General features: G+C 35.5%; 1 protein-coding gene across 1 annotated transcript; it reads right to left on the reverse strand.

Annotated features, from left to right (window-relative positions):
- Nucleotides 1-11299: 11299 nt before the first annotated feature.
- LOC131075209 (disease resistance protein RPP8) lies at nucleotides 11300-14234 on the reverse strand. The gene is given in 1 exon segment (XM_058012037.2): nucleotides 11300-14234. A coding segment is annotated over 1 exon segment (2748 nt). The 5' UTR covers nucleotides 14077-14234; the 3' UTR covers nucleotides 11300-11328.
- Nucleotides 14235-17643: the final 3409 nt, after the last annotated feature.

The raw sequence follows: 17643 nt of genomic DNA on the forward strand, positions 1-17643 counted from the left end.
CCCGACAGACATTGATGTTGACCAGTTTCAAGCCCAAATTGGACATCTAGCTATTTCCCAACATGTCGCCTTTTCTGATAATGATATTTCTCCTGATAAGCTCCCTCATAATGATCCTTTACATCTCGAAGTCTTTGTCCATAATTGCAAAATCAGATGAGTCTTGATAGATGGTGGAGCAAGTCTTAACATCTGTACCTTGAGGGTAGTCATTGGTCTTGGTTATATAGAAAATGACATTTATTCTTCCAAAATAATTACAATCAAAGCATATGATGATGCTGAGCACCCATCTAAAGGGATAATTTCATTGCCTATCAGAGTCGGTCCAGTGACAGAAAACACTTTCCTGCAGGTCCTAGACCTCGATCTCCCTTACAATATGATTCTTGGTCGTCCATGGATCCACGCAATGAAAGCAGTTCTATCTACTTATCATCATTGTTTAAAATATCCTTAAAATGGGACTAAGATAACAATTCCAAGAGATCGTAATCCGTTTCAATTTTGTGCTAATCTAAAGGATTCCCTGAAGCAACAAGTTCCAGTCAATAGAGAGGCCCACTCACATAATTATGTGGATCCTAATGGGTTGTTAGATGTTGTCAAAGGAAAATTGAATATACAGGACCAAGGATGCGGAGAGTATTCAATGGCCCAAACATTCCTAATTGGGAATTTACCAATATCTCCAAAATCATATGGCAAACCACATTTGTTGCAAAAGGAACCTAAGATAGTCATTCAATATTAGCCCCCCACTACATTTACAAGATGGGGTGAACTTGACAAGGAAACTTTGGATGATGATGTCATAGATTGGCTTTATAAGGATCCAACTAAGACACCACCTGTCAGGTTGCCAGTGGAGTAGTATGGAAAAGGGTTTACTATACTGCAGAAAAAGGGATATGATGGTTGTTGTGGCTTGGGCCCTGACAAGAAAGGAAGACTAGAACCTATTATACCCAAGATGCGACATCCAACTTTAGGATTAGGTTTTGTACCATTGTGAATTGGACCCTTGTCTACCAAAGTGACCATGTGTAGAAAGGGGCGTGACTTTGATGATGAAACGACACCTGAGGATACCCAACCTGAAACTGATTCCAATGAATGGGAGTGGAGTTCCTTTTCTTCTAGCTCCTATGCCCTTGAAAATGTTTTCCTTGACCCTGATGATTTGCCCATGGGAGATAAACATGAAATAACTTGCCCACCTAAAACATGTCCTAATGCTTGGATAGAGTCATTCTGGGACCCAAGCTCCAAATCAAATACGAGTAGTTCAGACAGTGATAACACAGACATTTACATCTTTACCATCTCGACCCTCTCTCTCCTTAAAACCGATGATGACATGCCCCTTGTCTATCCTTAGCTTATCCAACATGACCAACAAGAACCACTCACATTAGATTGTTTTCAAAATGATGAAGCAATTGCCGAATTCCTTGGACTACGAGAAGGCATACCACAAGGTGATCATAAGGTAGGGTTTACTATTGATCTAGATTCCACAACATATTTTGGGGAGTCAACTCCATCTTCTAGTCATAAAAATGAAAAAGAAAAAGAAAAAGTAAAAAATCAAAAGAATGAGTCTTTGAGTGAAAACTGTAAGGCGCTCTCTAACCATGGAAAAGTAAAAATAAAAGACGTACTTGCGGGTGAAAACCTCTCTAAGGCGCCCAAAGATGGAAGATTGGACATACCCCTATCAAGTTAGGATAAATAAACATTTCTTGTGGAAATGACTGAAGAGATAAATTTGGGTACACCTGACAACCCTAAGGTCATTCATTTCGCTGCTTCTCTATCAAAACAAGAAAAGATAGATTTTGTCAATTTCTTTCTTGAAAAGAAGATCAGTTTTGCATGGTGTTATGCAGATATGCCTGGCCTTGATCCAGAATTAGTCCTTCATCACTTGCCATTAAAATTAGATGCCAAGCCCATCAAACAAAAACTCAGAAAGATGCATCCCCAGGTGGCTCTCTTGGTCAAGGTAGAACTAAAAAAATTATTAGATGTGGGCTTTATCAAACCCATTGATTATGCAGACTGGATTTCAAATTTGGTACCTGTTAGCAAAGTAACTGGGGGCATCAGAATCTATACGGATTTTAGGGATCTTAATAAAGCATGCCCTAAAGATGACTTTCCACTGCCGAATATAGACATCATAGTTGACATGACTGCTGGATATGAGATGTTATCATTGATGGATGGTTTTTCTGGATATAATCAAATTCGCATTGCTCCTAAAGATCAACATAAGACTGCATTCACATGTGCTTGGGGTACCTACTACTGGAATGTGATGCCTTTTGGTCTTAAAAATGCTGGCACAACATATCAAAGAGCTATGACGACAATTTTCCATGAATTTATGCATACTTTGATGGAAGACTATGTTGATGACCTATTATGCAAATCTATCACAAGAGAGAGTCATCTAGCCATCCTTGGCCCAATCTTTGATCGAATGGAAACCTACAAGCTCAGACTCAACCCAAAGAAATGTGTCTTTGGTGTCACAGCCGGCAAATTATTAGGGTACATTGTTTCTCACAGAGGCATCAAAGTAGACCCAGAAAAAGTTAAAGCAATAATGGATATGCCTCCTCCTTCCAATCTTCGTCAATTAAGAAGTTTGCAAGGGAAGTTACAGTCAATCCGTCGGTTTATAGCTCAATTGGCAGACAAATGTCATCCCTTCTAGCATTTATTGCATAAAGGTGTCACTTTTAAATGGACTGAGCAATGTCAATCAACATTTCAAACTCTCAAGGATTATCTGTTGTCGCCACCTATTATAATGCCTCCTATAGAAGGGAAGCCATTCATATTGTATATCTCTGCAACTGAAATGGTACTGGGAGTTCTCTTAGCCCAACAAGATGAGACAGGCAAAGAACGGACTATTTATTATATAAGTCGGACACTAGTAGGCTATGAGCTGAATTATTCAACTATTGAATGGGCATGTTTAGCAGTGGTCATTGCAACACAAAAGCTTCGACACTATATGTTAAATCATTAGACATTGCTAGTTGCAAAAATTGATCCCTTGAAATACTTGCTTAGCAGGGCAGCTTTGACAGGTAGCCTAGCAAAGTGGGTTATGATTCTAAGTGAGTTTGATATTGAGTACATTGAGAGAAAGGCAATAAAAGGACAAATCATAGTGGATCAACTTGCAAAAGCACCTATTCATGATGATCATCCAATGTTGACGGATTTTCCAGATGAATCAGTCTTTGTTGTCACATCTTCTAATGAATGGAAATTATATTTTGATGGATCCCATACCAAATTTGGGTCCGGAGCAGGTATATTGTTTGTCACCCCTCAAGGTGATGTTATTCCCAAATCCTACAGAATAACTTTCCATTGCACCAATAATATTGTAGAATACGAAGCTCTGGTCATAGGACTCCGAGTAGCAATCCACTGGAACAACACACATTTGCAAGTCTATGGAGATTCCCAGTTAGTCATCCATCAAGTGAATGATGACTATGAAACAAAAGATGAAAAGCTTATTCCCTACAAGCATATGGTGGATTTCTTGAAGACAAAATTTACGGCTATCCATTTCAGTCAAGTTCCAAGAATTCAAAACAAGTCAGCAGATGCGATGGCAACTATTGCTTCCATGTTAAATATGCCCCACAATATGGATAGATGTGAATTTTTGGTCGAACAGTTGCTTGTCCCTTCTTTTGAAATTTCAATAGTAGATGTGATGTGTGTTCTTGTTGGTCCTAATTCCCTGTAGTACAATGACATCTATCAATATTTAAAATCCCAAACCTTACCACTTAACCTTTCCTCTAACCAACGTCGAGCCTTCATACACCAAACCGCCAAATATGTCATCATCGCAGACACCCTTTACCGTCGTTCTTTTGACCACACCCTCCTCAAGTGTTTGGATTCTGACGAGGCACAAACGACTTTACGCGAGGTTCATGATGGTATATGTGGGGGCCATTTTAATGGTCTGAGTCTAGCTAAAAAGTTGTTTCGTGTTGGATATTATTGGCCCCCTATGGAAAAAGATGCTCATGATTTTGTCAAGAAATGCTACAAATTTCAAATACACGGAAATTACATTCATTCTCCAGCCCAAGACCTTCACTCTGTCATATCTCCGTGGCCCTTTTCTCAATGGGGATTGGATCTTATTGGCAAGATTCACCCGACATCTGCAAACGGACACAAATTCATCATCACGGCCACAAAATACTTTACAAAATGGATCGAGGCTATCCCTATGACCTATATCACTGGTGTGCAAATTTCAAAATTCCTACTGAATTATATCATATGCAGATATGGGGTTCCTCTTGCAATAGTCACAAATAATGGCCGTCCATTCAAGAATAAAGATGTCAAGGAACTCTGTGAAAAGTTTCACATCCAACACCGTTTCTCCAGTCCTTACTATCCACAGGGTAATGGTCAAGTCGAAGCATCAAATAAAACCATTATTAAGATCCTAAAAAAGGTGGTCAATGACACTGGTCAAGATTGGCATGTACAGTTGAATCCAGCACTATGGGCTTATCATACTTCTATCCGCACACCTACTGGCACAACACCTTATTCCTTGGTGTATGGTGCAGAAGCCATTCTACCCTTGGAAGTGGAAATTCCCTCTTTGCGTGTTTCCTTGCAACATTTGATTGATGATGAGATGCACAGAGTCTCTCGGTTGCATCATCTTGAGATGTTAGATGAGAAACATCAGACAGCCCTGACACATTTGCAAGCATATCAAAACCATCTTCGTCGCTCTTATAATAAGAATGTAAAAGGGCGACACTTCAAAGTGGGAGATTTGGTCTTAAAGGCAAACCCCAAGAATACACCATCTAATGACATCATCAAAGGAAAATTTGAGCCTAATTGGGTTGGACCTTTCATAGTTACTACAGCCTATGGTTCGGGGGCATATCAACTTGCAACCCCAGACAGTGAACCTTTGTCAGATCCTATAAATAGCATGCACCTTCGAAAGTACTGGACATAGTTTTCTATCAGCAGTTCTTCAAATATGATCCTAAAAAATACAAAAAAATCAAAAAGCTCAAAAAATACAAAAAAATAAAAAAGTGAAAGAAATTTTTTTTTAAAAAAGTGAAAAATTGAAAAGAACAAAAGTAAAGAAAAATAATTCGTCCTCTAGTGAAAACCTGGCAAACAGGCACTTTGGGCAAGTACCATGGTAAAAACCTGGCAAATAGGCACCATGTGTAAAAGACTATTGCTCCGTTATCTATCCTGACTCCTAGCTATATTTCCCCCCCACAGGTTTATCATGATTATCCTTACATTGACCCAATGTTCTGTTCCCAGCCTGTGATTGGTCAACATCATTGTCTTGCATACTCGGGTTTCCAATCCTTGTACATATGTTTTGGTCCTGGTCGTTGTATATGTCTGTCCAATTTTCATTGGGTGCTCGCGAACTGGAGCTTAAAAAATAAAAAAAATCAAATAATGTCCTGAAAAAATCCAAAAAAAAAAATCACATAATGTCCTGAAAAAATCCAAAAAAATCAAATAATGTCTTGAAAAAAAAAAATCCCTAAAAAGTCAAATAAAATCCTCAAAAAATGAACAAAAAAATTGTAAAAACTCGAAAAAACAAAAACAAAATTTTTTTCAAAACATTCAAATCCAGAAACAATTTTTTTGGCATTTTGCACTTTGTCAATAAATGGTCCCCTTTGTGCATAGATAGATCGCTAAGCATACCTCCAACGACAATCAATCAAACATTTTGCTTTAATGAAATCACGCATTAACAGATGAACTGTTCGATCAAACCAGACATTCAAACTGATCAAAATTATCATGTCAATCAATCAACATCAATATCATTTGTCCTTGTCACTATTATCATGGGTCTTATATAGGGTGTGGTATACTCGAAACCAGATTGTGTCCTGTCTTCGATGGGGTACCGCATTCCCTGAAACCAGACAGCATGATCATTCTTGTTTTCCACTTTTTACAATGACGATCAGACTGTTTGTTTGACTTGGTTGAATTTGTCCGTCTTATCTTTTTACTGATTTATCTTTGGCTTCGATCATGTTCCTATGTTGCTCGATGATGTCACTAAGTGATTTAGAGTGACCAGGATGGTTCATGGTCCCTTTCCTTTTTTGTTGTGTTTGCTGAATGTTTGTCACCAACTAAGGCAACTATATCATTGGGTGTCTATGATAAGTACGTTCGCTTTGTGAATGCCGCACATACCTCGACCCTTGATGTATGCACCCTAGGATGATTCACTCATTCCTTGTGTGCGATGTGTCTGTCTTTTGCAAAAGGGGTTGTGTTCCAGCTCTGGCCTTCAATGCCATGATGCTCTGCATCCGCTTTGCTACATTAAATAAAGGTTCTCACCTACTTATGTGCATTTGTGAAAGCAATTTTTCCTTCATCTCTAACCGTCCTCTGTCTAATTTCTACTTACTAACATTTCTTCCGTCAATCTTGGCACACTGCTTTTCCTTTGTGCATCTGACCTTCGATTTTTGATCCGTTCGAACCTATCATTTTTTGTCATTCTTATCGATCAATTGGCCTCTTTTCTGGATTTTTTCCGGCCAATTCCTCGAGGGGGCATGCATATGTCATTGTTATTGTCTGGGGCATTTTCATTATTGTTCTTTGAAACAATGTTTAGAATCGCACTGTCTCAAAGAGGGGCAAAATGTAGATGTCTAAAAATGGTCAACGCTTGTGGAGTCATACTTTAACATTTGTGCATTGCCTTACTTTAGGGTTCTTGCATCGCATTAACATTTCTTCTATGTTGTGCACTTGGTCTTTATCATTTGCGAGCATCGAGTCCTTCTTCTGCATTCCTCATGTTTATCTCTTTCGAATTTGGTCTTGTCGATAGCAATATTCAGTCATGATTTTGGTCGATCTTATCCTGTTGCATCAATGTGCATGCTCATTTATCATCATTTTGGACACCGTCAATCCTAATCGCTGATAGAATTAGGGTTTTGTCCTCTTGTCAATCTTGTCATTTTACGATTGATTTGTCATCGATCCTTGTCCTCTAGTCAAATCTTGTCATTTTGCAATCGATTTGTCATCGATCCTTGTCCTTGTCAATCTTGTCATTTTGCATTCGATTCATCATCGATCCTTGTCCTTGCCAATTTTGTCATTTTGCGATCGATTCGTCATCGATCCTTGTCTTCTTTAATCATGTCAATTGGCGCTTTTCAATTTGATCTCCTTGTCAATCTTGGTCAATTTGTCATTGATTTTTGTCACCCAATCTCAATCATTTATCAACATTGGTCCTTTGTCAATCAGAATCATGATCAAACCTACATCAATTATCTTTTGTCAAGACCTAATTGTCATCCTTACATTTCTAATTCATCTTCTAGGGTTTTATGATTTATTCATTTAATCTTGTTTGTCATTTTCCCTCTAGGTTAAATAATTTATTTATTTATCCTAAGTCTTCTTGTCACAATTAAATATTTATTTAATTGGCTAATTAATTCCCCCTCTTTTTGTGAATTAATTAATGAATGAAAAATTATTAATTAATTCACCTAATTTTCTAATTTCATCAATTTCTAATTTCCTAATTTCCAATTCATCATTTCTAACCTAATTTTCTAATTTCTCCTAATTTCTATTTCTATTTCAAATTTTTGTCATAACATCTTGCATAGCAATTTGTCATAATTTGTCATAAATTGTCATAATTTGTCATAACACCTTGCATAGCAATTTGTCATACACTTGTCATAATTTTTCCATTCTTGATTTGAATTTCCTTTCAAATCTCTTCATGCTAATCTTGTCTTTTCTCCAATTTATCTATAAATTGGATGAGTTCCTTTGTCAATCAATCAATCACATTTTCGAGTAACCTTATGCTACAAATTTCATCAACAACTTGCTTTTCACTTGCAAATGCACTTTGTAGGTGAGAACAACATCAATTTGGAAGGTGAAAGAAGAACAATGGAGCCACATGAAGGAGATAGCTGCATTTGGTTTGCTTTGATTTCATTTTGAATATCTTGTCTTCATGTTTTCATTGATTAGATTAGGATTGTTTTCATTGCAGTTTTTGGCTTTGTGGTTAGCTAATTGTTATTTGCTTTGATGAATCCTCAATTTCCTATTCTACAGCATGGTTTTGTGTTTATATTTTGATGGTTTCATATGCTTCACCTCTTGCTTATAGGATGTTTGAGATGTAGGTACATTTGGAAGTGAGTTTATAAGAAATGTTATATTGTTAAAATTATTTCAAAACTCTAGTTGGTGATACTCCTATAGGCTTTCTCTGCAGGTGTACTATAATTGTGCTTAGTTTAAATTCATTAGATTTCCATAGGACCCATACTATTGTTTAATAGTGTTTCTAGATTTGATTGTATTTAATTTATTGAATAATACATTGGGCTTCTTTGGAGTGTGAGGTTTTCCTACTAAAAGATTTTTACCCATGTATACCTATGTTGTGCTATGATTATGTTTAAATTTAATACATGTTTCGCTTTTTTATTATAATTGTAAAGATATGATTTTTTCACAATACTCTTGGACACAAACTTGTAGTGAAGAAATGACAAGCACATCTAGAAAAAAAGAAGTTCTTAGGCACAAAATTTTAGCTTTGGAAGCTTCGGATAAAAGATATGCTTTTAGATAGAGATGAATGGCCTACATTATATGGATCCAAACCATCTGCTATGTCACAAGAAAATTGGGACACAATATGCAATAAATCTTAAGGGTCTCAATATAATATTTTTGGCCAAATTAATATTGCTAAATGTACATGACAAGACCACTACAACACTTGGAAGAGTTTTATCAAGCCAAATCTCTAATTATTTTTTTTTAAAGGAAAATTTGTATATCCTTAATATGGAGGATGATGGTTATGTGATAAAACACCTAGAAGTGTTTAAGATGGTTGTTATCTAGTTACACTTTGTCAGAGAAAAAATAGAGGAGAATTATTGCATGACTTTGATGTATTATTTTCCAAATTTATGGGACCACCTTGTTATGGCTATTGGGGTCACTACCAACAAGTTGAAAATGAAAGAGGTTGTAGCTTCATTTCTTTTTGAAGAGACACAAAGGAAGTCTTCCAAATTTTCCAAGGAGACCCTAATTATTCATGGTAGATAGAAAGAAAAAAATAAGGACAAGAAGCAAGACAAGTCTATATTAAAAAATTGTGGGAGATTCAAATCTCTTGGTAAATGTGGCAAGACTAGCCTAGATCAGAGTATAAGAGAAGAAAATGAAAGAAATATTTTAATGATAAATCTAATAGGTCCTCCCAGAATGATGGTGATGGATTTGTTGTAATACTGACTACAAATGCATCAAAAGGTGTCAGACTAAATGATATTTTTGCATCTTTTCACATGACACCACTCAATATAAAAACATTTGTACACAATTATAATAAGATATTTAAGAAATTCAACAAACCTATGTGAACACTAATAATATTATTAAGTAATTTCTCAACAACTTAATATTATGACACTTATTCATAATACTAATTTTAGTACTCACATAAAATCTAATTTATAATACCTATGTGAACGCTAATTCCCAACACGAAGGGAAGGAGTACAATTTAATAGTAAAAAATGCATTCCAAATCATTTTCCTATGTAGGCTTTTTCTTGTGTCTCTTTTTGGGTGTACATTTGTATAGCTACAAATGGCACCTAGTCCTGTGCTAATCACTAATCCTTAAGCTTATGTGCACACAAAGCTAGCCCAATTCGCTTATTTGTTTGATTTTGACCAGTAATCCAATTATACACTATCTAATCATGTTTAAAACTAACCCAACCTTTCTATCTATTCTAGGGCATGTTTGCAATGATGAGAGCATCCTGATAGCTTCAATATTAATTTTCCTAAATATATTAACATAAAAACTATTTTTTTTAGTTGACTTGACCCCTTCTACAATTTGGCCTTAACCTAACTATGCATAAGCATTCACAATTTGGTGTTATGTTCATCTATAAAAAAATAAAAGTTTGGATTCATGTTGATGAAGGTCGAATAGACAAACACTTGAATAAGTATCTATACATGTACAATAAAATCAGAATCGTTGCCTTATTTTGAAATCAACCAAATAATATACCATTTGATCAAATAGTTAGTCTAGTGCATGTGAAACACCTACCAATCATTGTAGAATACATTTGCATGTTTGAAGCATGCTTCTTGTCAAGGTATTTATGACCAGTATTAACTTGATGGTCAAAAGTGCTATGTAGTAGAGTGTGTGAAAGGATATATACGGTCCAATCATTAAGGATTCAAAAACTATTCAGAATAGGAATTAAACATTTGTAGAGGTCAAGTCTATTGAGATAGTGTAAGCTTTCCATTGCAAATAGAATGCAAAGTGACAAAATATCTTTGATATAAGGTAATAAAGAATATCTTGATCATTATCCTTTCACACAATTATCTAGAACATTTCTAAATAGTAAGACGCATTCTCTTAAGAAAGTCAATCTCTCTTCATTTATAACTATTCATATTGCCATCATATTTATTTAATTTGATTCATTCTAGTCTAACAAATCTTTTAATTACATTGAGAAGTGGTTTATAATGACATCAATCGAGTTTGTGACTATGTTAAAATATTATTTAAATTTTAATTAATTTAAAATAAGTCTAAAGCACAATAAATAATTCTAAAATAGATAAAATTAAATAGTTATTAAATAATTATAAAATAAAATAAAATAACTTTTTAGTAAATAAAAACAATTAGATTCATAAGTAAACAATTTAAATAAAATTAAATAATTTTTATATAATTTAAAATGAATAAAATAATTTTCAAGTGAATAAAATTCACAACATTGACAATTTTTAAAATAATTAAAATAATAAAATGTCTATTAAATAAATAGAAGTAACTTTTCAAATAAAAATGAACTAAAATTAAAAAAAACTTAAAATAATTCTTAAATAAATAAAATAAAATAATTGTTCATTAAATATTATATAAATAAAATAGAATAATTTATAAATAAAATAAAATCTTTTAAATAAATATAATAATTTCAAATTTGATAGCTTCTTTAAAAAAATTAAACAATTTATTTATTTATATTTATGTAATTAATTTTGAAAATTATTTTTCCTTCCGAAAATATAATTATATTTGAAATATTTAATAATTTTTATTAAAAATAATAAAAATAAAATCTCTCGAGAACAAACAATGGCAAATCTTAAAACTAATAATGCTTATAAAAATTATATGTCAAAAAAGTTGTGTCCAACAGTTATATGAGGATTGATGGCTTTGATTCTTTTCCAATATATCCCGCCTTCCTTCAATGTCTCCCTTAATTCATCCATCCCACACATCCATAAATTGATCTCCTTGAGTCTTTTTAACCGCTCCAATCCATCTCCCACCTTGTTCAACTTCTTACAATCATATATCCCCAACTTCTCAAGCCGTGCCATCCCTCCATCCTCCATTTCTGGAAACTCCTCTAATTCATCGAAATAATATATTCCAAGGAAGCGGAGGTGTGGAAACCCTCCCGACTTTCCAAACGCCTTTGGCAATTCGCTGCACCTCTTGTTCACCCACAACGTCAAACTCACTAGATTGGGCAATGCTTGTAATTCCGGGTAATTACTGCAATGACACTCACTTAAATAGAGATATGTGAGATTTGCCAAACAGCATATCCAACTCGGCACTGCAAAACTATATAGTGAGAGATGTTCCAGATCTCTCATTGCACTCATTCTCTCCGGAAATTGCGGAAGATCCGATTCTGATTCACCATGCATTCCGATTCTGATTGCATTGCTGACTTTCAGCCGACGCAGCTTCTCCAAGGGTGCAAGGATCCCTTCTTCCAACCTCTTCAACTGCGCTTCATCAGAAACTTCAAATCCTATTTCCTCAATCTCACTCATCTTCCCAACATCCTCTAACCTTAACACACCCTCTTCTTCTTCCACCGACAGGGACAACCAACCCTTCCTTATTCGCAGTGTTCGCACAGACTCCAGCTTTGATATTTCCTTTGGCAGTCGCTCAAACAAGCCTTCCAAATGCTGAAGACACCTAAGTTCACTTATTCATTTGGGTATCCGAATAGGCTCTACATTAGAGACATTAAGATAAGAGAGACTCTTAAGATGTCTCACACATTTTGGCAACATCTGAATCTTTGTCTCCATCAAATTCAACACTCTAAGAAGTTTCATCTTTCCAACGCAAGCAGGCAATGTGGAGATATTTGTGTAGCTCAAATCCAGAACCCGCAGAACTCTCATACCCCTGAAAAACATTGCCGGAATGTTTCCTCCAATTTCGGTATTGCCGGAGAGCGACAGTGTGCGGACAAGTGTGGGAGAAACAGGACGCCCCTCTGAAATGGCACGCTCATCAATATCTTTCTTCGCCAAAAATAAGCGACACCAGCGACCACCACCTCTATTATTCACAGAGCGCAATTCGCAGAAGGCATCCTCAGCACTGAAAGCACATTTATTTTCGCTGGATATGAGTATGGCCAAATCCAGCAATAAATCATGAATTTTGCAATATTTCTTCAGATCACATTCATAATCTTCGCATACTTCAACTAGACAGAGATTGGAAAGCTGATCTAGACAATCCCACGGATTCTCTGCTGCCGGGATAAATCCTTCTCCCATCCACAGATATGTGAGATAGTCACAGTCTATTTTTTCATCCTCCGGAAAGAAAGAAAGATAAGCAAAACAAGCCTTGAGATGTGCAGGCAGCGAGTCATAACTCAACCTGAGAATATCCATGACAGGGTCTTTAGGATTGCTTACCTTTTTTAGCTTATCAAACTTGGACTGCCACTCCCCTGGCCGTGTAGTGTTCGCCAGAGATGCTGCAGTGGTCTTGATGGCAAGTGGCAAATTCCCACATTCCTTCACGATGTTCGCAGCTACCTCCTTCAGGTACTCTGGCAGACTATTTCCCTGAGACTCGGGAAATGCATAAGCGCAAAACAGCTTCCAGCTTTCTTCATCTGTCAAGCTTTCCATCTCATAAATCTCAGAATGAAGATTTATGCAAACCTCTCTGCTTCTTGTGCTAACTAAAATTTTGCATTGACTGTTGGCTCCAGTTGGGATACCAAGTCTAGTTAGCAAATCACCTTCTCTAGTAGCTCTCCACACATCATCTAAAACAATAAGACATCTCTTCCCCTGGATAAAGCTATGAATCTCCACTGCTGCTACCTCTTCACTTACTCCACTCTCCTTAATTCTCCTACTTAAATCTTTATGTATTTGAAAGGCTAAATCACTGAGCAACTTGGAAAGAGAATAGAACTGAGAAACTGAAAGCCATGCAGATTTCTCATACCTTCCCTTTTGGGCATCGAAGACATGCTGAAGAAGATAGGTTTTGCCTATCCCCCCCATTCCAACCACTGCAATGATTGGAAATTGGGGGTTTTCTAGCAAATTCACCATGCTTTCAATCTTGGACTGTATCCCCACTGGTTTGGAATCGCTGGGTAGGAGAGGTAGTCTCTTAAGCTGTCGTCGCAGGGATGATTCTGCTTCTTCTCTGTGAGAGACTGCAGTATGAGGTGTTGTAATCAATTGGAAATCTGCAGTAACGGAGCTGAACCGGGCTTTGATCTTTCGAATTCTTCTTCCCATTTGATAGCGAGTAATCAATTGATTACAGCTCAAACTACAAAACTGAGGATTAGCAGCATACATAGAATCTACAGCACATATTTGAAGTATGTCCTCTGCCTCCCAGGCAATGTCTCGAACGCTCTGAAGCCATTCTTTCATAGACTCCTTTTTTTGTCTACTGCTCCTCTCATCAGCTTCATTTAGAAAATAGTTTACTTGCTTTATTTTGCTCATCAACCATTCAAAGTCTTCCCTGAAGTTGAAGACTATGCTCACCTCATTAGCCACTTGTTGAACGGCCATCTCACAAACTTTTCCAACAACAGCTTCTGCAAGTATGGACGCCATCTTCAACCCTTTGTTTTCTTGGAATTGAGAAAAACAGAGACGAAATAGAATAGCTGAATGCAATTCAAACTTAAAAAGTTTGGGTACAGAGCATGAATAATAGTGCCTACAACGATGCCATATATAACATCAATAAGGCATCTTCATGTTCTTTACTTGCAATTCGAGAAAAGAATATGTCCAAAGCAAAAATTAAAGAGAATATGTCGGCCACTTGGAAAAGCAAAGATACAAAGAGAATTCATGTAGGTCCCACTACCGACGATTATTTACTTTCAATTCTTGTGGACCACTCGTGTCTTGTCATTTGAATTTGACTGATTCAAATTTGAGAAGTCGAGCTTTCCAAATTTCTTCATTACCAAGAAAGTTTTCCCTTTTTATCTTAGAATATTATTTCTTCTATTCAGTTTAAATCTGTAAGTGTAGCTTTCTCTCAATCCAAGGTTATAAATGTGGTTTTGATCCACCTTTTCAAATACTTTGAATTAATTATTCTCTTAAACCAACTCAATTCAAAATAGTCATTATATATCAATTCCCCTACTAAAAGATTCAAATTTTGTGCTTAGGACATGTTTAAAAGTATATCACCCTTTGGTAATTAGAAATATCCATCCATTGTAGAAAATTGTGTAAAATCAAACAATGCAATCACCTAACACACTTAAAATCATTTATATCTATATCATTGCCTTGTTTCAAAGTAGTCATTTTGATCCTATCAACATTTTACATCAACAAACAACAAAAATCCTACTTATTTCACTTGTCCACTCCATCACTCTAATCTTTCTTAGAGTTCCAAGTTCATTAAATTAGTTCTTTAAAAAAATTTCTATAGTCCTTTCATTTTTATCAAAATCATTAAATTAATTTCAACAAAATTTGACTAAGAAGAGAAAAAGGGAAGCAAGATTTGAAGTTTCGAATTGATTCACCCCCCTCTCAGTCTTAACTTGGGTACAATAATTGGTATCAAATCAAGATTCCTCTTTGGAAAGCTTAACTGCATGAGGTATGTCTGGAATGGCGTAGGAACTACATATTAAGGTTGTATCATTCAATGGAACAAATTTTCCTTACTAGAAGGATAGGATGGAATCTTATTTGGAGACTTTGCAAAATGGAATTCAGGACATTGTCAAGTCCGGTTATAAACCTCCACAAAATGGATCTCAAACCTAGATGAAGTTAAGAATCATGAAACTAATGCAAAAGATAGAACATTATTTTTCAATTGCTTGAGTGATGCAGTATTTGGAAAGGTTAAGGGGTTGAAAGAAACTAAAGAGATTTGGAATAGACTATGTCAAACCTATGAAGGGTATTTGAAGATAAAGCAAGCTAGGTGGATGAATCTGAAACAAAAGTATGAGAATCTAAGAATAGCTGAAGATGAAAATGTTGAGAACTACCTACATAGGGTGAACAATCTAGCAGATGTTATTAGAGTCATTGATGGATATCTTGATGAAGGAGATGTTATAAGGAAGATTTTGTTAACTCTACCTAGATCCTACAAACCTAAGAATTGTGCTATAGAAGAAGTCCATGATTTGGATAAGTATTCAATTGACTATTTTATTATAACACTACCCATCTTTGAGATTTCAAAGATGGAAGGAGTAAAAAGAGGAAAAAAGGGTAGCTATATTTAATGTCTCAAGGCTAGCATAAGATGAAAAGAAAGAAAATGATAATTTAGAAGAGATTGAAGCAAACTTTGTAAGAAGATTGAAGAGAGGTACCAAAAAATACAAACGTAAGTTACGCTTGAAATGCTTTAATTGTGGTAGAATTGGTCATTATGCTTTTAAGTGTATATATAAAGAAGATTACAAGAAATTTGATGATGATGAGAAGAAGAGCATATATAGAAAACATGATTTCAAGAGGAAGATAAATGATAGAGGAAAGAAAAGACTATGTTCTATGGAGACACATTCATCAAAGGATGAAGAGAGTGAAAACTCAAATAAAGAATCTTTATTTTTGGCTATAGAAGACAACAATAAGGATATATTTGAAAGACCGAAAGGAACGAGTAAAGATAAGAATACTGCACTTCATGCTAAGTGGAACCAAAAGCCTAGATCGTCAACTTCGGATGTTAAAATCACATGATAGGTGACAAAGACAAGTTTATTAATCTTAGAAAGTATGATGGTAGATCAGTGAAATTCGCATGAGAGGAGGTTACACCTATTTGTGGAATAGGAAGTATCTCGATTAATGGTATACATAGAAGATTAATGATATTTTTTTATGTTGAAGGTTTGAGATAGTTTATTGACTGTTATTCGAATGTGTAATAAAGGTTATTTAAAGTTATCTTTAGAAATACCATATGTGTAATCATAAAAGAAAAAACTATAAATTTGGTAGTAGAAGGCATTAGGACAAGTGAAAATTATGTATATTATATAAAGGAAAGAAATGGAAATAGATGTTTTTTAAATCAAAGCAATGAATATTAGTTATGGCATAGAAGGATGGGACATGTCAACTTTACAAATGATAATTATTTTCACTAATAAATCTATGAGAGATTTACCAAGGATTGTCAAACCTACTGATACTCTGTATAGTCAATGTCAACTCAAAAAATAGACAAAGAGATGTGTAGGATGAAAATGGAATCAAGTAAATTAAGATATAATCCCACTCTCATACACACATTGGAATATGAAAGAGCCTAATGAGATGATTCACTTTGACTACTTATCACACACAAGAGAGAGAGAGAGAGAGAGAAGGAATATCTTTAAGGTTTCTATTCCTTTGTTGCTATGAAGAGGAGATGCAATATAATGATCAACTATGCGAGTAGATGAGAAAAGATGCAAAAATAAATTGAAAATATTGAAACCTTCTTATCTAAAAATGAGAGATGGAGTAAAAGGAGCCCAGAGGTGCACCTGTCATTGAAATTTGAGGTTGACTGAGTAGTTTCAGGATGCCATGCCCTGGTCCTTGATACCACAAAGAGTTGTACTTTTGGAAATTGTTGTTTGACAATTTGTACTATCGAACAACCACAAAAATTTGCAAAACACAAAGGACCAAGGTGTCATGCCCTGGTCCTAGACCAGTACAGCACGCCCTGGTCTCATAAAACTAAGATCTACCTCTAAGACTAGGTTTGTACCTATGTGCTCTGTCAGTTCCAAATGACGTGCATCCATCAGATCCCTGTACCTGCATCTACAACTTTAAAAATGGTGTCTAGGTGGCTATATAGTGTTTTGCCTTAGTAGCACCCTTGTTTTGGTGATTTCCACCTCCACAGATAGCCGATATACTAAAAATGTCTTTCCAAAAATCTTGTGTGTGTGCGAGATCCTAAAATGAACAAGAAAGTAAATCTAGAGTTATATCTTATGCTTGAGAGTAAACCCTAAATCCATGTAAGTTCTTGAAATCACAAATGCAATAATGGATCTAAAGCATGAATGTAAATCTGAAAAATGATTGTTACGAAGCTCATACAAGACATGAAAATAACATGAAACATAGTGAACCCTAAGGTAGAGGTACAAGTCAATCAATAGTCGGTGATCTCCT

Source organism: Cryptomeria japonica, chromosome 11 (assembly GCF_030272615.1).
Source record: "Cryptomeria japonica chromosome 11, Sugi_1.0, whole genome shotgun sequence".
NCBI lineage: Eukaryota > Viridiplantae > Streptophyta > Pinopsida > Cupressales > Cupressaceae > Cryptomeria > Cryptomeria japonica.